At 61.6% G+C, this 24,435-nt stretch overlaps 2 protein-coding genes across 2 annotated transcripts in view; one reads left to right on the top strand and one right to left on the bottom strand.

The window, feature by feature from the left end:
* SND1 (staphylococcal nuclease and tudor domain containing 1) overlaps positions 1–24,435 on the top strand; it is a 128,811-nt gene that overhangs the window by 99,196 nt on the left and 5,180 nt on the right. The gene's annotated exons all lie outside the window — the stretch shown is intronic.
* LRRC4 (leucine rich repeat containing 4) lies at positions 4–22,972 on the bottom strand. The gene has a single exon (XM_080392796.1). The coding sequence runs from the start codon at positions 19,128–19,130 to the stop codon at positions 17,172–17,174; it is 1,959 nt and encodes a 652-aa protein (XP_080248922.1). The 5' UTR covers positions 19,131–22,972; the 3' UTR covers positions 4–17,171.

The following is a 24,435-nucleotide window of genomic DNA, read 5'->3' as shown; positions in this document are numbered from 1 at the left end:
GGATGCTCGGCTGTGTGTGGGCCGGGGGCTGCAGCGCACCAGCTCAGTACTGGTCTGGGAGGGGCTGGCAATGCCCAAGGGGCACGGATCTTGCCAAAAGGCTGCAAGGAAAGGCAAGGGGTCAGGGGAGCTGCCCTGCACCGTGCTGCTGAACCGCAGCCACCTTGTCCCTGTTCTCTGCAAGTGGTTTGGTGCTCTGTGAAAAGCCACGTGGACCCGGCTCATGGCGCCAGCAAAGCTTCTCGCGGTGCTGGGGCCGGATTTGGCCCCGCTTTGCTCTCCGAGGCGCTCGTGTTGGTGCGTTGTGGTTTCGCCATGGTGCCACGGCCAGGCTCTGGTGATGCCCTGGCATTCAAGGCTCTGAGCCAGGGCCTCGCAGCTGGCTGTGCCTAGGGGCTGCCAGGGCAGGGTAGTACCCGTGGGACCCCCATCCCTGCAGCTCCGGCACCACTCGGGGGCTTCACCCTTCCCACGGTGGGTGGGAGCTGTGTGCTGCCCACCGTCACGCACTGGGTGACACCAAGCGCATCCCCGGGTGTTTGTGGTCGGTCCATAAATCGCCAAGGCATTGTGTTTGCTCTGCTCCTAAATCTCCCCTCGCTGAAGGCAGCAACAGGGAAGGCTGTCAGTGGCTTCTTCTGGCAGCAGCACTGGGCGTTGAACCGGTGGGGACAGCTCTCCCCTTTTGTTTTGTTTTATTTTGTTTTGCTTTGGTTTGTTTTAATTTTTTATTATTATTTTATTATTTTTGGTGGAAATCAATACTGAGTCATGGTCTCTGCTCTGAACACGATGGTGGCTGTGGCTCCGGGTGCGCTGCATTTGCTGCCATGGCCCTGCCTTTGCACTCCTCCACACCACCAGTCTCACACCAAGGAGGACTGGGGAGAACTGGGGAGGACTGGGGACCTGGTTCTGGACTAAAAACCCCCACCTCCATGGTAGGAGTCAGGCCAGGCTGCACTGCACAACTGGACATCTGCTCTCCCTGCTCCCGCAGCCACATCTGTCTGGAGTAGTTCTGCTGGCTTGGGCACAGAGCAACACGGCACAGAGGGGCTCCAGCTTGGCAGAGTGGGCAGCATCAGCATCCTGCTGGGTGCTCAGGAAGGGTGCTGCACGTGTCCCAGCAAGGCTGCAAAAGCGGTGACCCCAAAAAGCACCTGGCGAATGACGCCTGCAAAAACCAGGCAAGCAGAGAGATGATGTTTGCAGAAAAGGAAAGTGCAGAGGAAGCACGAAGCAGCATGCGGCCGCACAGGGGGAGCTCATCACCTGGGGAGTAAGGTTTGCTGCTGCTGTGGGGTCTGTCCGGTGGGTTGGGGTGCAAACAGGGTGGGCCACCCCTACAGCAGCCACCTTGGCCAGGGCTTGGCCATTTCCGGCACTGCCCAGAGTGGGAATTGCTCCGGTGGGAAGGGGCAGCTCAGGATGTCAGGTTCCACAGCTGCCCCCTGCACAGGGATCCCGGCTATTTGGCTGAGGAATACTGATGGATCCATCGTGCATCACTGCCTTTTGTGCCTCTTCCCAGCCGTTCAGTTTAAATTGGCTGAGGAACTTGTTGTGGCAAGGGCTGCCAGCCCAGTCCCCCCTCCACGGGTTCCTCAGGGGAGCAGGCGAACAGTGGCCCTCCATCGCGCAGCACCTGGCTCAGCCAGAGAGTTCTGCTCAGCACCTGCCTGTGCTGGTGCAGCCCCACAGTGGGGCACAGTTTCGCCCTGGTCCCTGCCACTGGAGCAGGAGGAAGCTGAGAACGGGGTTCTGCCGAAGCATCACCTCAGCCAGCAGCACCTTCTCTGCCTTCACAGCCATGCCAGCAGCACCAGTGAGTGCTGCACTGTCGTCCCCCCTGCACGCTGCCTCTCTGCTTTGGCATGTCTTTCCCTGCACCCACCGTGCGAATGGGGTGAACTGGGGTAGAGCTGTACCGGCACCCCTCCAGGCAGATGGGATGTGCCAAGGCAGAAAGTTAGAGCAGATCCAAGTCCTCTGCAGTGGTTTGCATTGCTCTCTGCAGAGCTGTGCTGCATGATGGATGCATGGCGGCTGCAAGGTGGATGCAAAGTGAGTGCAGGGTGGATGCGTGGCAGATGCATGGCAGATGCAGGGTAGATGCAGGGCAGATGCGCAGTGGATGCATGGTGGCACAGTGGCTGTGTGGGGTTGCACAGCAGCTGCATGGTGGTGCACAGCGGATGCAGGGTGGTTGTTTGAGGTTGCACAGCAGAAGTACGGCAGATGCACAGAGCTGCATGGTGGGTGCACAGCAGATGCAGGGTGGATGCACAGTGGACATGTGGCAGTTGCGCAGCTGAAGTGGGGCAGGTACATGGAGATGCAGGATGGATGCACAGTGGATGCAAGGCAGATGCACAGTGTCTGTGTGGGGTTGCACAGCAGCAGCACAGTGGATGTATGGTAGATGTGAGGTAGATACACAGCAGCTGCCCGGCAGATGCCCGGTGTATGTGGCAGATGCAGAGAGGATGCGCAGCAAACACACAGCGGGTGATGGCAGATGTGTGGTGGATACAAGGCAGATACATGATGGATGTGCAGTGGCTGCACAGCCAATGTGTGGCAAATGCCGGAGCTGCTGTGGGCAGCAGGCACGATGCAGCACCTTCATGGCACCGGCACGAGGTCCGTCTGCAGGCAGGCTTCTGGCAGTGCCGGCAGGAGCGGCTGACGACCTTGCATGGCCTCAGCTAATACTAATTATATAAATTGCCCTGCAGGGGAGCAGCTTTATCTTCCTAGCTGAAAAACTGTAAATTACTTTCTTTTGATCTTCTGAAGGAGAAAGTATCCAGGTGCCCAGCAAGCTGTGGCCGGACACCCCAGGCAGTATTCCCAGCAGGAGGGATGGGCAGCTCCCAGGTGCTCTGGAGGGCAGCAGGTTTGGGTGCTGCTTTGTGCTTTTCCTGCCAATTCTCCTGGGGAATGCAAATGCCATGGCCGCATCCTGCAGGCAAGGCCAGATCCAGGCTGCCGAGCACCCAGGGTGTGCGCAGGGATTTGCCATGAACCTGCCTCCTGTCTCTGCCTCCCCCTGGTTTGAATGCTTTCTCATTAAGGTCTCTTGATATTAAAATTCACTAACTCATGCAACTTCTCTGATTGAAACTTCTGTGTCAACCAAAGCGCGAGATCCATTTTGTGTAATTACGCCGTGATTCATAATTTCAATATAGGATAAAAAATGCCCTCTGCAGCCTTTAGCCATCTCCCCAAGTGACTGTCAAGATAAAACTCTGCAATTTATGCACAGATCGCTTTGCTCTTCCCCACTCTACCCCTTCCCTTTGCCAGCTATATTTGCACCTTCGCATCAGTGCCGTCGGTAATTCCTTGCTCTGTTTAACTCAGCCATCATTACCAGGTGAGGCCTCGCCTCCGTCCCGCTGTGGCTGGGGGATGCGGGAGCTCGGAGAGGGGGATGCGGGAGCTTGGCCCCCATGGCCTCGCAGACCCCCACCATGGCCACTCGCGGTAGGTGGCAGGATCCGGCACGGAGCGTTGAGCGGATGCCGCTGCTCCAGTGCCAGCTGCTGCTCCGCACAGGGGGTCCTCCACCAGCACACGCAGCTGCCATCCGTGTGGGGGGGGTGCCCTTCACTTTCGGGAGGTTTAACTACTGCCACTTAAATCCCAGTGTGATGAAACAAGCGTCCCCAGGCAAGCGGGGGGGCTCCTGGTGTGAGGTACAGACCTGCTGTGGTGCCGGTGTGGGAGTGCATGTGGAGAGACAGCACCTTCCTCTTGCCCCGTCTCGGATAACTAGGGCAGGAACTGGGGGGGGCTGGGTCAGGAATGAGGGGCTGAGGCAGGAATGGAGGGAGCTGGGGCAGATGAGCTGCCATCTCCCCAGCGGAGTGTGGGCAGTGGCAACGTGGCCAGGGGTTTCTCCACTCGTGCACACTCAGCCCCTGCACCGTGGCCTGCTTTCCCCTGGCTGCCTTCTCCTCCTACTGAGCATCGCCTCACCTCCACTTGACAAGCCCACAAGCGTGAGGACCCGGCTGGCCGGGCCACACTGCTCTGCCCCACACTGCACCATCCACATCATCCCTCTCGAGTGCAGGACTGTGCCTGGCCCCAGCAGCACATGGATGTGTCCTGGTACAGGCTGCACCTGCCCTGTGGTGCTGGGCAGGGGACGGGGCGCCGGCAGGATGGGAACCAGGGCTGCCCTGGAGGGGCCTGCCTGCAGATGCAGATGTAGGCGGGATGCAGATGTGCCTGTGGATGCAGCTGTGGGCACAGATGCAGATGTAGGCATGGATGCAGCTGTGGACATGGATGCAGACGTGGATGCAGATACAGTTGTGGGCACAGATGCTAATGGGGGCATGGATGCAGATGTGGGCACAAATGTAGTTGTGGGCACTGATACAGATGTGGCTGCAGATGCAGCTATGGACATTGGAGGCAGATGTGGCTGTAGATAGTTGTGGGCACAGATGCAGATGTGGACACAGAAGTAGTGGGCACAGATGTAGTTGTAGGCATGGGTGCAGATGTGGGCACAGATGCAGCTGTGGGCATTGGATGCAGATGCAGATGTGGGCAGAGAGGCAGGTGTGGGCAGAGATGCAGATGTGCCTGCAGCTGCAGGGCAGTGCAGCTGGCTGTGGGGATCGAGAGCCTGCGCTCATCTGGAACGCCGCAGGTTGGTGGGCACGGGGAGGTGAGGACACAGCAACACGGGGACACGGCAGGCATTTCCGTCCCTCCTCGGTGTCTTGCGGCGTGCAGCCGGCTGCTCTAAACTGCTGACCCGCGTCCCAGGGGCATCGCTCTGCTTCCTTAGCACATCTTGGAGGCTCTGGCTTAGCCGGTGCTCGCCACCCCGCACCAGCCAGAGCCTGTCACATCCCATTACACTTGCTCGCCCGCCTGCCTGCTCTCAGGGAGTCCTGCCCGCTTCAGCCCATTGGCAGGGGGAAACTGCCATTGTGGCTTTTGCAGACCCCTAGGACCTCACAGCCCCATGGGGAAGGCAGCTGCCCTGGGCTCCTGAGCCCCACGGTGCCAGCAAACTGGCAGTGGTCACGGGCAGCTGAGGTGGCACAGCGTGGGCACCTGCCCCTCACCCTCAGCATCCCCGCTTCCACGGCTGTGTTTCTCCTTCCTGTGTCGACCCCTTCAGTATTTCACCCCATCTGGCCTCGATGCACATGGAATTTTGATCGGGCTTCTAACAAAGCTGCAGCTGCTGGCTAGCTGCTACCCGGGCTGAGCTGAGTGGGGTCTCGGCACTGGCACACACTCGGGAGGGGGCCATGCTCCAGCCAGCCCCTGTGTCCCCCCAGGCAGGCAGCCCCCTGCCCCAGGGTGCGGTGGTGGTGGTGGGATGGTCCCCTCCCATGGTGCCATGAGAAGGGTGCTGGCTTTGACCCCCCTGGCACACCGCGGTGGCTGCTGCAGTTCTCACCCTGCTCCTGGCATGACTGGTGGCACCATGCCGGGGATCAACAGCCCAGGAGGAGGGTGATGCTGATGGCACCAGGGACGTCAAGCCTGGCAGGCACGGTGGTCAGGGCTGCAGGTTGCCCGCTACCACGCTGCTGCTGCTGCTGCTTTTCATTGGGCTGGGCAGGCGCTGCCAGGGTTCCCTGGGGATGGAGGGGACCGGTTTGGCTCACACCGTAATCAGTGGCGTGCAAAAAGCCGGCAAGGCACGGCTGGGAGGTGTCAGGCATCAGCGCTGCCCTCCCGCAGCTGCAGCAAGGGCAGGGTGAGCCCCACGCTGCCAGCTCTGTGGTTTGGGGTGCAGCTGGGGGGGGACCTGGGCTGTTTCGGGGGAGCATCTGTATGAGGTTGGGACGCAAATGACCCTCAGGAACACTCCCCAGAGGGTCTGAGCTGGGGTGAGCTACTCATGGTGCTGGCTGGCAGCAGGGCAGGGGTCTTGCCTGTACCCCTCTGCCCCAGGGTCGTTGGCTGGAGGAACCCCCAGATTCCACGTGTCTCAAGACTGCGGCAGCTTAATCCTTCCTCTGAGGATGGCAGCTAAATAGGTTGGCTTGAATAAATAAAATATCCCCCAGGAGGAGGATTAAGGCACTGTGATCCCAGGGAGCTGCCAGGGAGGGGATGATGGGCACCTTCATTTCAGATTTGCTGGGGGTGGCTTCTGCCACGGTGTCCCCTCACCTGGCTTGGTGCTGCCACCTCGGCTCGGCTTTGGGGTTTGGTGCCCACCACACTTCCGGTTGTCCCTGGGCACAATGGGGCTCTTAAACTGTGGCAGCTCTCTTGCAGGGTGTGGGGGGACAAGGTGGCGGGGGGGGGAGTGCTGTCCTTGCCTGTATGCCTGCTGCTTTCCTGGAGCGTGAGGGGGTCCCGGGGTTTGGCATGGATGCTCTCTGGAGGGTTTCCCTTCCGTTTCCGTGGCAACTGGATGATGGGGACATCCCCCATCAGCTGCCCATCCATCCATCCATCCATCGCTGGCCGTGTCACTGCTGTGGGGCCACACAGCATGGCTGCCCCGTGTGGAGCTGGGGGGACAGACATGGCCCCAGCCCCCCAAACACCCTCCTTGCAAAAAACCCTGGTGCTGTAATTGCGGGAAATGGCCCCCAAATGTCCCCTGTCCCCGAGGCAGCTGCCCACGCCGGCCCCTGCTAGCCCCTTCCAGCGCCCCCAGCCGCTCCTGCCCTGCCAGCCCCCGGCCCTTGTTGCAATGCAGCATTTCCAGCCAGGAGGTGCGGCGGGAGCCGTTCCCGCTGACGGATCCGCAGCTCGGGGCCGATTTTCCTGCCAGCGGCGGGTGCCGAGCGGTAATTTTAGAACAGGGTCAGGCCTATATTTTTAGAGCGTTTGGCTCGCCCTCCCTGCGCACAGCCTGGCGCGGGCAGCACGGGCAGCGCAGGCAGCGCCTGGCCGGGGCAGCAGCACCTCATCTTCTTCCTCCCTTGCCCACGTCCCCCCAGCCCCTGGGGCCCTTTGAAGGTTTTCTCTCCATAATCGCGGCTGCCGGCGCGTGCCGGGTCAGCAGGCTTTTAAACTCCTCGGCTAAATGCTCGAGTCCTGCAGGAACTGAGCAGAAAGAAGCCTTTTATTTTTTATTCCCTTTTTTTTCCTCACCTCTTTCATTCATGCACTTCAAACGCAGGGTTTTAATGCAAGAAGCTGGGGACAGGGACAGGAGGTGACATCCCAGACCTGGCAGGGGATGAGCTCCAAGGAGGAGGTTTGCTCCTTGGGGTGGCAGACGATGGCGCCCGGCTCTGTGCCAGCATATGCATCTTCACACCCTGTACCCAAACATGCAATGGGTGCACTGGCAATGTGTCACCCACCCAGGGCCAGTGCTGGCACAGCACTCGGTCACCGCTGGCACATTTCTATGCACCCCCCTAGCCGGGACAGCGCAGTGGCATGGAACCAGCTGCCTCCATCCATGCTGACCCAAGCAGGAGCGAGCTGGAAAGCTGTGCCGGCACAGAGCTGCACCGTGTTGGCAGAGCTGTGCTGTGCCATCCACAGTGCCAACGCTTTGCAGGCACACTGGGGATGCCCCAAGTACTGATGCCCATGAAAACCCCAAGGTACAAAGCTCGGCTCCGCCGGCAAAGCCGCCCAGGATGGTGCTGCCGGATGAACCAGTGCTGCTCCAGCAACATGTGTGGCTTGTCCAAGATTTCCCAGGGCCAGCTCTGAGGACCTGGCTGAGAAGAGGAGGGGAATTATTCCGTGCTGTTAACAATACTGCTCCCTTCGGTGACCTCTCCAAGTCATTATATACAATCCATTACATGGAATAGCGGATTTATTCCTTTACAGCACCCGGGGGCATGTTGGGCGCACAGCCGCTGACACCCTGCAGGCAAGCCATTTCGTTATTTGCAGGCAATGATGGGGCTTAACAACTGCTGGTGGCCTGGGCTGGGTGGCCATGTGTCAGCTGGTCCTTCCCCAGCACCAGTACCCAGTACCCCCCCCTCCCCGGAGCAGGACACCCGTCCCGCAGGGATGTGGCAGCCACCCGAACATCCTGGGATGAGGGTCCCCTCAGGTGCTGGCACCCACCTGCATCCCTGCCCAGAGCAGGGAGTCCCCACTTTTCCCCCAAACTGTGGGGCTGCAGCAGGAGCCTGGGGATCACAGGTCACACTGCACACACACCCCTCACTGGTGGAGAGAAAAGCAATGGGCAGCACCCAGGCATCTGTCACGAAATCCTTGCTATGCTGCTTGTTGTCCCCTCCCTGTCCCCCTGCCATGTGTGGGGCTGAACCCAGCTTCACCCCATGGGGAATTGCTAATCCTGCTGTGAGCATCTCGATATCAGCTTTGTAAATCCCCCCAGGACAGGGGTCCAAGCAACCCAAGCCCTGCAGGAGAGGGGGAGTTTCTTCCTGTATTGATTGCTGTGGAGCCCCCATTTTCCTTTATCATTATGGCTTTAATTAGAGGCTCCAGCTGCTGTGTCAGCAGTTTGCGGGAGCCCTGGAGGCCACAGCTCTGTGCCGAGCTGGGAAGGGGCAGGCACTGCTCTGCAGAGCAGGCAGAGAGCTTCCCTGCCTGCCTGCCTGCCAGCCCCTCGCTGCTGTGTGCCACGAGCCCGGTGACAGTCCCTGTTTGCCTTCAGCACTGCCAACCCCCTCCCTGGGATGCAGGGAGCCAGAGTCCTCCGGGAGAAACAGCTCTGGCCTGGATGCTGGCAGGGCTCGTTAAAAACAAAATGAGCCCATGCCAGTAGGTCTCAGCCCTCACTCCTTGCCGGAGCCTTCGAGAAAAAAACAGGGCTGGAGACCACAGACCAAAGAGCAGGAGAGCATCCCTCCAAGCATCCCGCACCTGCCGCTGTGCTTGCCGGGGTCGTCATCCCGCAGGAGGGACCAGTTATTGAATTGTGGGCAAAAACTGCCTCCAGCCAAGGCATGGTGCTCCCCCTTCAAAGGCACCTCTCCTGCCGTGATAGGAAGGAGTCATTCTGGGTGGCAGAACCCATCACCCTCAGTGACACTGGAGCCTCTGCAACAGCCCTTGCCTTTAAGTGTCACATCCTGGCACAACCCAGCCAAGCACCAGCATGTTGCTGTGGCCCAAGGGGTGGCCGTCCCGCAGCCGTGCCGGCTCTGCTAGCTCCTGGGGATGGGGACCAAGGGTGTGCAAAGCGTGGCATGGGATGGGACTGGGATGCGGTGGGGTGCCCAGTGTTGGACGGGCACACTCTGCAGCTGCAGTCGCCTGCGCCAAGGCAATGCTGCGAAGGTACTGGAGCCCCATCCCACCCCTTCCCCCCTTGTGCTCATGTTGTGCAAATGAGCAGCCTTATTTTGACAAGGTGCCTGATTTAATTACATCGGCCAGGCTGCCGGCTTTCCCCAAGGTGCAGACTATTTTGTGTCTATACGGTGCCAGCCGTCCGCAGGGTCCCGCCAGGCTTTACCGGCGCGACGCGGAGGCTGCTCACCCGGCACTGATGTGCTCCACCTCCAGGAGCCGGCCGCAGCAGCCAACACGTGGCCACAGCAGGGAGGCCATGCGGAAGCTGGGATGCTGCCCCGGGATGTCGAGGTGGAGCTTTGGAGAGCTGCAGTCACACCACAATGGCACGTCCTCTGTCCGATAGGTTTTTCCAGCCGTGGGGGACCCCACATGGGATGGGGGGGGGGGTCTCACAGCACACTGTGCCATCCTCCTGACCTGCTTCGGCATTAACCCAATTTAGGAGCTTCCAACCCATAAGGCCAATTAGGTGGGGATGGGGTGCAGCACAGCGGCTCGTTATGCAAAGCAGCCTCGGCAGTTGCTAAACTGTTTATGCAAATGGGCCCGGCAGCCGCCCGTGCTGCAATCCTAATTACTTGGGGCGGGGGAATGGCAAATAAAATCCTCTCCCCCTTAAAAAAAGCACTTGCCGCAGTCTGCAGCTCAGGCTTGGGGAAAAAAAAACAACCGGGAAAGCGGCCTGGAAGGCAGTGGCAGCTTGGCCAGTGCCAGCACAGCCCCGCGGTGCTGCCGCTGTGGGAGCTGGGATACAGCACAGCAGCTGTGCCTCAGTTTCCCCACTCACTGCAGTGGAACCTGGAGCGGGGACAGTGCCATGCATACCCGGCGCGCGGCATGCAGCTGGAGGGGAGCAGCGGCGTGTGGGAGGGCTGGTGGCTGCTGCTCAGACGTCTTGCAGCTTCTTGCTTCTGGGTATTTTTAATCTTGACAAGGACGTCCGTCCATCGTCTACCCACCTGGGGCTGCGGTGCTGCCAGTGCAGCCCTCAGCCAGCTCACCCACCCTCTTTCCTCCACTGCCCTTGTTCATCCTCCTCTTCCTCCTGGCTGAGCTCCCCGTGCCACATGTGGGGGTCTCCATGTCAGCTGTGGGGACCCTGTGCCGGGTCCCCATCACCAGCCAGGGCTGGGATCTCGCAGGGGCTTTGCCATGCAGGGAGTTGCTGCAGCGATGTCCCTGGGTGAGGGTGGGGACTGGGATAGCGACACGGCGCAGGGCAGAGGTCCCCAAGCCCTGGTCTGGGAGGGGGTACTTCTCTCCTGGCCACATCCCCAGGGACTTGGGTGGCACCGCCAGGCACACTGCTAGCACTGCTCCCCCCAGCACTGACAGCAGAAGGCTGGGGGGGCTGTAGGGGTGGCCGGTGCCAGATCCCCACCCAGCAGGGCAGGAGCCAGCCACCACATGTCGCTGGGGTGGGGGTCCCGGCAGTGGTTCATCAGTCTCCCACGGTGGCACATGGACATGTGTGCTGCCCAGGGGTGGGGAGACCCATGCCAGGGCAGGGGGCAGCCAAATTCCTCCCCATCCTTTCGCCTGCCAGGAGGCTGAGGGTATATTTTTAACCCGGTGGCTCCAGTGGCTGCTGACTCACCGGCCAGGTGAAGCCAGCGGGCCGGTGACTAACCCACCCTGGCTCATTTTGGGCAGGAGGAGGCTGAGGCTGGCAGCAGCCGCAGTGCCGCTGGTGATGCTCCAGGAGGATCAACAGCTCACGGCTCTGCACTCGGATAATCTGGATGCATGCCGGCACCATGCCGGCACCAGTAGCCACACGTGCCACAGCCATCCCCATGGGTACCCCCACTGCGATCGCAGTGTTAAGGTGTGTCCCCCAGCTCAGGTGGGCAGTGGGGGGTTACCCCCTGTGCCATGTGCCTCCCAGCACCCCAGCAGTCTTCTGCTGTGGTGGCTGCTGCACCAGTCCTGGCAGGAGTTGCTCAATCCTCTGGGATTACCAGAAAATTGCCCCGTTGGTGGAATTTCTCAGGCCCCAAATCCAGCGGGCTTTTTTGTCATGCTCTGATGAATCCAGCCTGAAATTACTGGTCGTTAAATCTCCTGCGTGTGAACACATTGTCCCGTTCCTGCGTCCTTCCTCTGAGAGCATCCAAACCCCGCCGGGCCCAACCAGCAGCGCTGGTCTCAGGGCATGTAACGGCACACTGCCGCCGCAAACCCGCCGAGCTGAAAAAAAAAAAAAAAAAAAAAAGGAAAAAAAACGCATCTGCAGCACCAGAGCCAAAAATATCCGCAGCAATAAGAATAATTAACGGGAGCCCCATGTCGGGTTGTGTGCCGAGCGGCTGGGAGCCCACGCTGCCGTAACGGCTGCCTGCCGTGGCGGGTATGGCCCTGGATGGCTGCCCGGTGACACTGGGGTAGGGGCACCCCCCGGGAGTGCCACTGCGGTGCCCCATGCCATGACAAGGGGCTGGGTGCCCCAGCTCCATGCTGGTGGGCACCTCTGCATCCCACCGCTTCCCAGCCGCAGCTGCCGGGGCAGGCGCAGGGAGCATCCCCCCCAGTCCCGTCACTGCGGGGGTTTCTTGGTGGCTGCTGTGACATTTGCTTTTTTCCTGAAAGTGCATATTCTTATTTAGTAAATATTTGCCTTTTCCCAAGCACGGCGGCTAATTACCAAGCTGCTTTTGCTGAAACCTGCCACTGCCTGTGCAGGCGGTGAAAGAAAAGTCCCCGGCACCTGCCCATCGTCCCCCAGCGCCGGCTGAGTGCCCCAACCTGCGCCCACCACGGTGGGGGGAGTAGGGAGCTGTCAGGAACCTCCCGCCACAGTGGTGCCGGGGATGTGCTGTGGGGCAACCCATCCCGTTCTCAGGGTGCTGGCAGAGTCACTGGCACCCGCTAGCACGTGCCAGTGTAGAGGCCGGTCCCCACCAGTGAGGTTGCCATAGAAATTATCCTTAACAAGCCTATAGGTTTTAATCACGGGATGCTGCAGCTGCTGCTCAGCCCCCGCTCCCCTCCGGGCTGTTTTCCTCGTTAAACCCTCCGGGATGGAGACCTTGCCATAGGGTGGCCGTGGGGCAGCCATAGGGTGGTTTGCAGGGGGTACCCATGCACTGGTGGGGTTCGGCATGGGGCATCCCCAGCCCTACCAGCTCCCCCCTCCCCCCCCCCCCCCCCCCCCCGCCTCGTTGCTCTGCCGGCTGCTGCCTGTGCCGGGGGCCAGCGTGCCCTTGCCAGCCAGGCTGCTTGTCGGCAGCGAGTGGCAAAGCATCTCCGGCAGCTGAAATCTCCCGTCCCCCCCAAAAAAAAGCGCAAGGGGTGGGCGGCGGGAGGATGGCGTGTGTGTGAGGGGGGGGCCCGTGCCTGGCATCGCCGCCGGAGCTGCCAATGAAAGGCTTTTATATTCCTGTCGCTCCGGTTTTTGCATGGCTCTGCGAAGCTGGTGACGAAGGCGCTTGCACGGGGCTGCCTGCAAATACCCACCCGCCCTCGTCCGTATGCCTGGACATCCGTCTGTCCCTCGCTCGGCACTGCCAGCATTCCTCCAGTGCCACTCTGTCCCTGCAGCCCTGGCCCCCTTGCTGCCAGCCCCCTGCCCGCAGCCCTGGCCCTCTGTCAGCACTGCCAGCCCCCCAGCCTGCAGAGACAGTGGGAGATGCAGGGAGAAAAGTTTCCCAGCCCTGGGAGCAGGGACCGGCTGGCTCTGGTGCTGTGGCACTTCCAGCACTGCCCCAGCTTCCCCCAAGCATGCTGCAGCCCCCCGTGCGCACTGCAACCCCTTTAACCGCTCACACCGCAACCCCCTGATAACACCACAGCCCCCTGCTTGCATTGCAGCCCCTCGCACTGCAGCCACCCTGCTCACACTGCAGACCCCTGGGCTGCTCGCACTGCAACCCTCCAGCCAGTTACATTGCAACCCCTTGCACTGATCACACTGCAACCGCCCCAATCGTTCTGCAGCCCCTCTCCTCACACTGTAGCCCCCCCAATCATGCTGCAACCCTCCATCACATCACGCTGCAGCCCATTGCACTGATCACGCTGCAGCCCCCGATCATGCTGCAACACCCCTGCTCACGCTGCAGCCCCTTATGCTGCTTATGCTGCAACCCTCCAGCTCATTGCATTGCAACCCCTTGCACTGATCACACTGCAACCCCCTCCCCGGTAGCACTGCAGCCCCTGATCACTCTCCAGCCCGCCGATCACACTGCAACCCCTGATCACGCTCCAGCCCCTGATCACACTGCAACCCCGCTGATCACACTACAGACCCTGATGCCATTGCAGCCACTCCATTGCATCACAGCACAACCTCTTGCACTGCTCACACTGCAGCCCCCCCAGTGACACTGCAACCTCTCTGATCACTCTGTAACCCCCCTGATCACTCTGCAGCCCCCCTGATCACACTGCAGCCCCTCCACTGAATCACACCAGAGTCACCCCACTGCTCACACTGCAGCCCCTCAGCTCACGCTGCAACCCTTCCGTTGCATCACACCACAACCTCTTGCACTGGTCACACTGCAGCCCCCTGATCACACTGCAACCTCACTGATCATGCTGCAACCCCCTCCATTGCATCCCACCACAGCCCCTTGCACTGATGACACCACAGCCCCATCCCACTGCGGCCCCATCCCCCTGCAGCCCCTGGCTCCGCTGGCCCCACAGCCCCCAGCCCACCTCTGCTGGCCCCGCCGAGCTGGCGCATGCCCTGGCCACCTGCAGCCCCTCCGTGCCCACCGCAAATCACCCCTCGCACCCCCCCACACTCCCCTCCAGCCCTTTTTTACACTGGCGGAAAGCTGATTTACTCGGGTGCTCTAATTTAAGGCTAAAATTAAAGCTAAGTGCTTAAATAAAATCAATATGTCAACTTCAACTCCATCCCCTCCTGCTTTGCTGCTGAATTAAAGGTTTTAATGGGACGCTTGCCCGGCCGGGCCCCAGCGGAGGCTGGCACGGGGAGGAGGAGTGCAGAGGTGCCGGCAGGGAGGAAGGCCCCCCAGCAAAGCCGGGGCTGGCTGAGGGAGCTCAGCCTGACATGAGGAAGAAGGGGAGCAATGTTTGCATTAGCAGATCAGCCGGAGTGATAAAAGCTGGGAATAAAGAGAAAACCAGACATACGGTTTTGATAGAAACCTTCCCGGATTTCACCAAAATAAGGCAAAAAAGCCTAAAAACAACAACAAAAGAAACCCAAAACTAAAATCCCAACATTTAACTCCCGACGCAATAACCGTGATGGCTCTGTGGTGGCAAGGCACTGCGTGAGGGCTCGGTCCCAGCACGGGAGCCGGTGAAGCTGGGTGCTGGGGGATCTCCTCCCCTCAGCATCCCCGAGCCGGGTGATGGGGTCCCTGGGGAGCTTCTTTTCCAACCCCAATGCCAGAGGCAGCCCAGGGACATGGGCATGGCACAAGGGTGGCCCTGGGGCTGCCAGCAGGCATAGTCATCCCAGCACTGCCGCAAAGGCTAGGATGGGGGCGGCATCTTGGGGACCCTGCTGCCCCCAGCTGTCCCCATGTCCCTGCCACCAGCAGCACCCAGGGCACCCCATGTCCCTGCCACCAGCACCCAGGGGTCCCCATTTCCCCACGCAGCCGGGGGTCCTGGTATCCCCACCACCATCACCCAGGGCACCTCGTGTCCCTGCTGGCGGCATCTGGGGGTCCTGGCGTCCCGGTGTCCTTACAGAGCCAGGGGTCCCACTGTCCCTGCTGTGGTGCTGGGGATGGCCTCCATCCCCCTTCCCCTGCCCGACCATCTTGGAGCGTGGGCAGCCGGGACCCGCTGCTGGGTGATTCATTCCCGGCTTTATCCTCCCTCTCGTCTGCGCCCGCTCCCTCCTTTAATGGCGAATTAAGATTTTTCCAGCCAGGGAACCCATAAATCCGAGGGGTAACGGCCCCGCCCCCCCCTCCCAGCCCCCCAGACAGGGGGGGCATCCCATGTGCCCTGGCTGGGGGGTTGCGCAGTGGGGGGGTGCCCCGGTGTCTTTAACCGGGTGCCCACCGTGGCGGTGCCTGAAAGCGGGTGACGCCAGGGGTCCCACACTTGGGTACCCAGCTGGATGCTCGAGCTGGGGGGCACCAAGCTGGCAATGTCCCCCCCTCTCCCCAGCACATTCCCCCCACCACCCCCAATTTGGGGCAGCCCCCCACGTGTTGCCCCCATCGCCAGCTCCCTCCATTTTCCTCCCCACCTCCCCCTCCGCGATTTTTTGGAAGCTTTTTACTGCTGGGAAGACAAAAAAGCAGCAACAGAAACCCTTTCAGGCCGCAGGCTGCTGGGGGGGACACGCAGCAGCCCCCCCGCAACCCGCTGGCTTAACCCCTCAGGGACACGGCATTACAAATTTTGAACAATATTTATTAAAATACAAAAATACACTTGTTTTTTTTTGTTTGTTTGTTTGTTTCTCAGAGTACAGTCAGATCGTTCTGGTGTTTATATAGAGAGATATAGATATAGATATAACTTCTGCGTCTCCTTCCCGCCTTTAGCCCCCCCGCCCCACACCCCCCCTCCCCCTCCCAACTTTTATTTCAAATGTGACACCCTCAGGTAATTTTTTTTAAAGCTAAAATAAGAAATTAAAGTAGTTCCAGTGCTCGAGCAGCCGGGGAGGGCCCCCTCGCTGCCCGACCCTGCCCGTGCTCCCCCCCAGGACCCCCTAGCCCCTCAGGACCCCCACGAGGCACTTGCCGTCCCCGCCGGGACCCCCCCCCCCCCGGCAGCCACCTCAGATGCTGGTGGCCTCCCCCGGCCCCCTGCTGTCGCCGGGCTGAGCATTCCCCCCCCACCCCGAGCCCTTAATTTTTCCCAGCCCCCCCCATTCCACGAGCAGCCCTCGGGGTAGGCTTGGGGGGGGATCCCCATCCTTGCCCCTACCTGGAGAAGGGCAGGGGGGGATACCCACCCCACCCACCCCAAAAAGAAAGGGACTAAAATTCGCAGCGTGTTGCTGAAGGTGGTCTACAATCATACGTCAGGTCTCCCAGCAGGGGCCCCCCAGCCCCCCAGGAGCCTTAGCCCTGTGCCGGCGGCACACACCGGTGCGGCGGCGCATGCCGGGGCCTGCAGGATGTGGTGCAGTGGGAAAGGGGGCGCGGAGCAGGGTGGGGGGCACCCGCTCCTTGGCCCCCCTCCCCACCACCGGCCTCCCCCCGCACGCCCAGCACCCACCCGCCTGGGGTTTGTTGGGGTTTTTTTTCCCCTTGTCTTGGGTTTTTTGTTAATTTTTTGCTTTAATACATTGCAGATGTCCATCCCCGGTCCACAGGCTGCACCACCCCGCCACCCCACCCCACCCCCAAAAAATAACCCCCAAAATTAATTTCTTTATTGCATTTGGTAGATTTTGGCACAGCACGGCGGCTCAGACCGCCGTCCCACTCCCTGCTCTGCTTTGAAGCCAACATGGCCAGCGAAGGTGGCACGCAGCCAGGGCAGTGCCGTGGAACGGGGGTCCGGCCGCATCCCGCCCCCTGCCCCCCCGCAGTCCCCCCCCATCCCACCCCGCCGGGCTTCTCTCTGCGCTCCCCGCTACGGCATCTCCCCCGCGCCACGCTGCACCGCGCTGTACCGTGCACGGGGCCCTGCCGTTGCCGCTGCTGCCGCTGCTCCGGTTTCTACAAATTTGAATTGTTTTTCTCTCCCTCTTTTTAAATAGAACTTGCGAGTTAGAAAATAGTTTCTTTATGGTTTGTTTGTTTGTTTTTTAAATTTTAATATAATCTGCTTATCAGCCCATAGATTTAATATATAAGCATGTACAAGAAAAAAAAGTCTCTCCCCCGCTCTGTACAAAAGTTGCTGTCTATTTTTTTTTCCTTTTTTTTGTAGTTTGGTTTTTTTTGTTCTGTTTTTGTGCATTCTATTGCATTTGTAATTTCAGGGGGGGTGGGGGGTGGGAAGAAAAAAGCCCCAAAAAAAAGTCATATCTGGGTTTCCTGTACTTTCTCCTTGGTGTGGGTCTGAATTATATAGGGTTCAGAGAGGGTGGTCCCAGGGGGGTGCAGAGAGTTCCCCAAGCTGTTCTCTGTCCAGTGGGCCCCGTGTGCCGGTTTGTAGGTGTTGTAGTTAATGTGGTCATGAATGGCGGGCAGGACGACTGCCCCCTCACCTGATACGCCAGTGGGAGCCGCCGTGGTCGCCGTCGCCGCCGGCGGGATGTCCTCGTCCACCTGGATGATCTCGACCGTCCGTGCAGCTGTCACGGTGCTGCGTTGCTGGTGCCGCTTGCGGAGTTTGTAGAAGACGATGAGCATGGCCGCAGCCAGGAGTGTCACCGCCACGAAGCAACCGATGATGATCTTGGTGGTCTTCATCACCTCATCCAAGCTGGTCTGCATCTTGTCGCCGGAGTCAGCGGTGGGTACCGCCACCTGCTTGGGCGTCCGCGTGGTCTGGACCAGGACGGTGGTGGTGGTGGTGTATGCCGGCTGGTAGCCCGTCGACGTGGTGGGCACGGGCTTGGTGAACTTGGGGGAGATGTCCTCCGGGGAGATCTCGGTGGTCTCCACCGTCACGGTGGTGAAGAAGCTGTAGTTGGAGGTGTTGAGCTCGGCCGTGCTCACGTTGAGGTAGGCCGAGGCATTGGAGTTCCCCGCCACGTTGGTCACCATGCAGGTGTAAACCCCGGTGTCCGTCAACAAGACATGGGAGAAGTTCAAGGTGCCGTCGTTGAGGACGGAGATGCGTGGGTGGCTGGACGCATGGCTCAAGACTGTCCCGTTAGGCAGCAACCACCTAACGGAGGACATGGAAGGAGTTCGACACTTGAGCTCAGCCACCCGTCCCTCGGAGATGTTGAGGTCCATGGGGGCATCCATGATGAATGGTGCCGAGCACTGGAAGGAGGTCTGGTCTACCTCCACCAGGAACCTGCCCCGCATGTGCAGGGGGGCATGGCAGCGCCCGCAGCAGGTAGAGTTGGTGGGGATGTACTCCCGCAACCACCACGACAGCCAGAGGATGTCGCAGTCGCAGTCCCAAGGGTTGTGGTGCAGGTGGAGCTCCACCAGGTACCGCAGCGGGGCGAAGAGGTCATGGGGCAGGGAGGAGAGGTTGTTGTGGGCCAGGTTGAGCTCCACCAGTGCTGTCAGGTCATCGAAGGCATTCCGTTCAATCAAGTTGATCTGTGAGTTCATAATCCAGAGCTTTTTGAGGGACTTGAGCCCATGGAAGGAGCCCGGTTTGATCTCGGGGAAGTTATTGCCCGACATCTCCAGCTCCTCCAGCCCCACCAAGGGCGTCAGGTTGGGCATGTCCTTAATGTTGCACATCCCCAGGTTCAGGTACTTGAGGTTGTACAACCCCTCAAAAGCCCCCTCAGAGATGTACTCCAGCTTCTTCAGCTCGCCCAGATCCAGGCGCATGAGGGAGGGCACCCGGTTGAAGGCGTACGAGGGGATGCTCTCAATAGGGTTGTTCCTCAACCACAGCTCCCGCAGCTTGGAGAGGTACTCGAAGGCCCCACTGGGGATGACGGTCAACCAGTTGTCAAAGAGCTCCAGGGTGTTGAGGCTGGCCAGCCCGTTGAAAGCCCCCACCTCGATCTGCCGGATGGCGTTCCTGCCCAACTGCAGGACCTCCAGGTGATGCAAGTGGCGGAAAGTATCCGCCTGGATCATCTGGATGTTGTTCTCCATGAGGTTGAGATACCGGGTGTTGGAGGGGATCCCAGGGGGAACCTCGGCGAGGCCGCGACGGGTGCAGACCACCTTGCTGAATTGGTTACTGCAGGAGCAAACGGAGGGGCAGCTCTGGGGTCCGGGGGAGGCGGCGGCAACGTATAGAATCCACGCGTGTACCGTCAGGTAGGAGACCAGGGCAGCTCTCCAGGCGCGGCGGCGGCGGTGGTGGTACACAGTTACCTGCCACAAGAGCTTCATGATGTGGCACGTTCATCATTCACCATCGTCTGGGGATGTCGGCGTGAAAAGGAGAACTGGCTCAGGGCCCCCCCCCTCTCCTGGCTCCGACAAGCTGGGCCTGGCTGGCCGGAGGGGGGGGGTGGGGGTCGCGGTGCTGGGGGGGTGGGGGGCCGGGGAGGGAGAAGGAAAAAATGAAAATTTAGCCCCCCCCAAAAAAAAAGCAACAATAGGTGCTGGGGGGATGGGGAGGAAAGAGGCGCCCTCCCTCCCGGCCGAGCCTCACTCTCCAGCCGTACCTACCTGGGGAAGGGGCTGGGGGGCTGCTCCGGGGGGGCTCGGCGCCGAGCAAAGGTGGGGGAGTGGGGCCGGGGCAGGAGGGGGGGGCGGCTCGGGGTGGGGGGGGGGGGGGTGGAAAAAGACAAAATGGCTCCTAGAAGCTGCGGTGCAGGGGGGGGCAGCCCGGCTAAGCAGGGGCCCGGCACCCCCCCGCCGCGGCGAGCCCCGCCGCCGCCGCTGCCCGCGCCTCGCACCTCCGCCCGTGGGGCCGCCCCGGCCGCCCCGGCCGCCGCGGCATGGCGGCCCCCGCCCGCGGGGAGCAGCTGGCAGGCAGGGGGGATCGGTAATGATGTTTTAAAAAATTGGGGGGGAGGGGAGAAAAAAAAAATGAAAAAAATGAAAATTCGAGAAAATAAAAATCAAAGCTAAAAATAAAAAAAAAATCGAGGTAAAAATTAAAAAAAATGTAAAAAAATTAAAAAATATTAGAAATCTATAAAAATAAATAAATAAATAGCGAAAAGCCCTCGCGGGAGAGGGGAGAAAACACCAGGTAGCGGAGAGGAGAGGCCGCGTCGGGGGGGGCTGCCGGCGGGGGGAGAGCCCCGGCGGCGGCGGGCAGCGGGTCCGCTCGGGGGGGTCCCGTCACCCCCCCCCCTTCGTCTGTGTCCCGCGTCCCGGCGTGGGCCGGGTGTCGCCTTCAGCGGCCGCGCAGTGCGGTGGCGGTGGCGGCCCCGGGGCCGGCGGGCATCCTCCGGTCCTAGCGGGCGTGCGGGCCCCGCGGAGCCCCGGCGGTGCGGGCGGTGCGGGCGGTGCGGGCGGCAGCCGCGCAGGCGGCTCTCTCATCCTTTTGTCCTTCAGTGGGAGCGCGGATGGATTGCTGACGCATCGTGTTGGGAGCCCGGCAGCAGCAGCGGGGGATGCTGAGCACCGCCGGCCTCTCCGACACCCCCCCCCCTCGCCCCCCCCCCTTCCCCTCCGCCCCCCCCCCGCCCCACTCCGGAGGGGCCCCGGTTCAGCCGGTGCGGCGGCCGGGAGCTATTCTCGGTCTGGCTGCTCGGGAAGGAAGATGCGGTGATGGGCTTCCTCCTCCTCTTCCTCCTCCCTCCTCCTCCTCCTGCCCCCCCTGCCCGCAGCCCCCCCCCCGGGGGGGGGTCTCAGCCTTGGCGGCCCTGAGCCCCCTGACCCCGGAGGAGGGGAGCGCCGCGGCCGCGGGGTGAGGAAGGACGGAACGGACGGATGGACGGGCGGGCGGGCGGGCGGACGGACGGATGGACGGAGGCGGCGCGGTGCTAGCGGAGCAGCTCGGCGACTTTAAGGTGATGGGGGGGGATGCGGTTCCTTCCGCGGCTGGCGGCCCCCACCCCACCCACAGCCCCCCCATGCGAGGCTGCCCAGCTGAGTAAGGGTCCGCAGCCCCCCGGGCGCAGCCCCCCTGGCACGTGCTGGACACAAGTCTGAGACCCGACACAAGCCAGGACACTGATGGAGACCCCAAACCCGGCTCTGCAGCGGTTGGCGGGGGGGGGGGGGGGGGGGGGGGGGGGGCGCATGGGTCTGGCGCCGCTGTTGGCTGGGGAGTGGGCACAGTGCCAGGGTGATGGGTGCGTGGGTGCCACCAGCTTTTTGGGGTATGGGCTGCCCCCACCTCTGCCTTGCCCCTGTCTGCTGGCACCCACGGGGTGTCCCAGTGCGGGTGGATAATTAGTGCCAGCCAGGTAACAAACCCCTGGGACAGCAGTGGGAGGCAAACACCAGCACCCCTGGGGTCCCATGGGTGCTGGCACTGGCGTGGTCCCTGCTGCAAGGTGAGGGTGGGACCCCGCTGCGCATTGCCACTGGGCTGCATGGGGGGGGGTGCAGAGTGGGATCGGAGAGAGCTGCCAGGGGGCCATGGCCCCCACCCTCGAGCCTCCCCCCACATCGTTGTTTTACACCCCTGGTGAGCAGCCAGTGGCCGAGGGCTTTGCCGACAGCACCGATCCATCCTGAGCGGCAGCTCCAGAGCAGCCTCTGCTGAGTTTTAATTAGTATAAGAGATGGAGGGTGCAGGTGGGGGGCCAGGGGCCCCCCAGTGTGGCACCCAGCTTGGCTCACCCCCGTGGGCTGCTGCACCAAGCAGGTCCCTGTGGGACTGCCAGCAGTGCCAAAGCAGGTGGGCTCCTCTGCTGGATGGGTGACCTCAGGGTCCTGGGTAGGGGGTGCCCCAGCCCCCCAGGCTGGCAGCGAGGAGGTGCTGGAGGTGGGCAACCTGGGGTGAGGTGATGGGGGGAGAGGGACAGGTAAAACCCACCCCAATCTTATGTGGATTCTCTGGTGTCTGATCAAAGCCGTGCTTGCACCATGTGAGGGTGGGCATCCCTGGGGACCCCATGCAGGATTTCCGTGTCTATGGGGCTCCCAGCCCTGTGTCAGGATGGAATGGGGTGGGATGGGGAGGGTCACAAGACTGGGACATGCCAACAGCACCAACCACGCAAGGGAGTGGGACTGCAGCCCACCCTTCACCCTGGGAGCAGGGGCTGTGCACCCAAACCAGGGCTGTGCAGGGCCAGGCTGTTGGCACAGTCTGGCAGGGACCTGGTCCCACCCCAGCACGGCCTGGGGGCGGGGAGCAGAGGAGGCTCAGGGATGGGAGGCAGGGACCCCCAACTGGTCGGCCTGTTACCCCAACCCCCAACCCCCTGCTCCCTGGTTGTGTGGAGCATGTCATCCGAGTGCCACCCAACTGGCTAGGCACCCCTGTGGGGCTGGTGGGTGTTCAGGTTTGGCCTCTTGGGGTCACCCCATGTGACAGCACCCTGGGGCACTCCACAATCCTCTCCTGTCCTTGTTCCTTGCAGGGTGCCAGAGCCCAGCTGGGGTCACTGTCCCCATGTTGGTGGCACATCCCTGGGGAGCCACTCTGCAGCCCCCTCAGTGTTTCCCACTGCCAGGTGTGGCAGTGATGTCCCCTGGGCACTGCAGGACCTGGTGGCCTTGTGTGACCCACAGCAGAGACCAGCAGTTGTACCCAGTCCCTGCTGAAGCAGAGATCTTCTTGTGAGTCCATTAACATCCCCATGACAGTGACCCTGCTCTAGAGGGGTGGCACAGGGGACGGGGATGACATTGCCACCGAAGCATCGCCCTGCAACATTATGGAGGTCACACCACACGTGCATGGGGTGCTGCTTCTTGGGGACCAGCTTGGCTGGAGGTGGCATGAGCATCCCTTGGGCCAGCAGGTGACCCAGCGGCCTCATCCTGCCTCTTGGTATGCCAGCAGCCCCAGGCTGTGCCACGCATGTGCTGTGGCAGGCGCTGTGCCGACAGCCCATTCGGTGGAAGGGAAGAGGGATGCTGCGAGGCTTTTTTAAGTGGCAGGGAAAGGTTATGACAGGATTGATGAGCTTCAGGATGGGGAAACAGCTCCATGTCCGGCAGCACCAGTGGAGCCAAACACAATTAACCACACAGAAGGCTACGGCAGGGTAATTAAATTATCACAACGTGGCACCTGTAAAGCAGCAAAGGGCCCATCTATCTCCTGCTCAGCTCAGACCTCGCCTCTCCCTACATCCCTGGTGGGGGGTGGTGTGGCTGGTGCCATCCCGGTGGCCGCACTGGCTACGAGCCAAACCCTGTCCTGGGCTTCAGCTCCAGCAACTGGAAGGGGCTGCAGGAAGATACCGACGACCCTCTGCCTGTCCCCAGCAGCACCGTGGTGTCGAGCCACGCACCCGCTGCCGCTCACCAGCTGGCTGCCGGCCCCGCTGCAGCACTGGGTGAGCAGCTGCCAGCCAGGCAGATACCATTAGCCACCAGCCCCTGATAAGGGATCGATGGTGGAGGGATGCAGGCAGTGAAGTGCCGATGCTCTGGCAGATGGAGCGGAGGTCGGTGCAGCGCCGGGAGACCTCACGATGCTGTGGTACTTGGGGTCAGTGCTCGCTGGAGCAGGCAGGGGTGCAGGCAGGAGAGAGCACCCCTGGCTCCTGGCAGGGTGCCAGCAGGTGGGGGCACCCCATGTTGCTTGGCCAGGCCGGTGGGTGCAGGCAGCAGGCGGCGGGGTCCAGGTTCCCAGCATCCTGGCAGGAGACGTGTCTGTGTGGCACGTGGTTGCTTGTGCTTGAGCGTGTGCATTTGTGCACGCGTGTTTGAGCTGTGTGCGGGAGCTGAGGCTGCACGCACCCATGGGTGCCCCGGCTTTGCCAGCACTGGGTGCGCTGCTGGCAGCTATGCTTACAGCCGTGCTGGCCCAGCGCAGGGGTCGTTTGGGAAGGGGCTGCCCAGGGGCTGCGTTTGGCCAGCGCCGACGCGTGGGGTGCCGCACGGGCAGCGCCGCGTCCTGCTGCCGTTCGGTCGGGTTGCCGCTAGATGGGAATGCAGCGTTGTGCCCGAGGCCGCGACAGAGCCTTGCTCCGGGCGCGGTGCAGCCGGTTCCATGGCTCCGGGCCCACCACGGGCGGGGGGCACGGCACTTACCCTGCCCGGGGCGGGGTGGCCTGCCTGGGGGGAGGCTCATCACCCACTCGTAGTACCAAGCAAACGAATTTCTGGACTGCTGGAAAAGCCCAGGCGGGACCTGCCGTGGCCGGCGGGGGGGACAGGCACAGCCCTTGTAGCACAGCGAGGCACACCAGGAGGGGTCCAGCCCCCCCAGAGGGAGGATGCTGTGGGGGCACCAGGCTCCCTTCTCTCCATCGGCAGCAGCAGCAGGCAGGCAGGCAGTGGAGACGATCAGCATGCCGGGCACGTGCGGGGAGCCTTGGCTCGCTGCCGCCCCACGAATGCTTTCAAAGGGGCTTTATGTGCGCAGAAACGCCATGGATTCATGGTGGGATGACCCGTTTTGGGGGGTGTTCCTTATGCCAGGGCTCAGCTCTTCACAGCGGGGTTGGCCTGGGGCAGGAGGCAGGCAGACCCCCACCCCGGGGCAGGGTTCAGATGCTGCCCAGGATGCTGGGCACGGCTGGTTCTGTGTGCTTCATCTGCGGCATCTCCTGCCTACACAGCATCTCCTGCCTGCATGCCACCTCCTGCCTGCACGGCATCTCCTGCCTGC

Source organism: Falco punctatus (genome assembly GCF_963210335.1).
Source record: "Falco punctatus genome assembly, chromosome: 6".
NCBI lineage: Eukaryota > Metazoa > Chordata > Aves > Falconiformes > Falconidae > Falco > Falco punctatus.
Note: the sequence above shows the minus strand (reverse complement) of the source record. Positions and strands in the feature narration are given on the sequence as shown.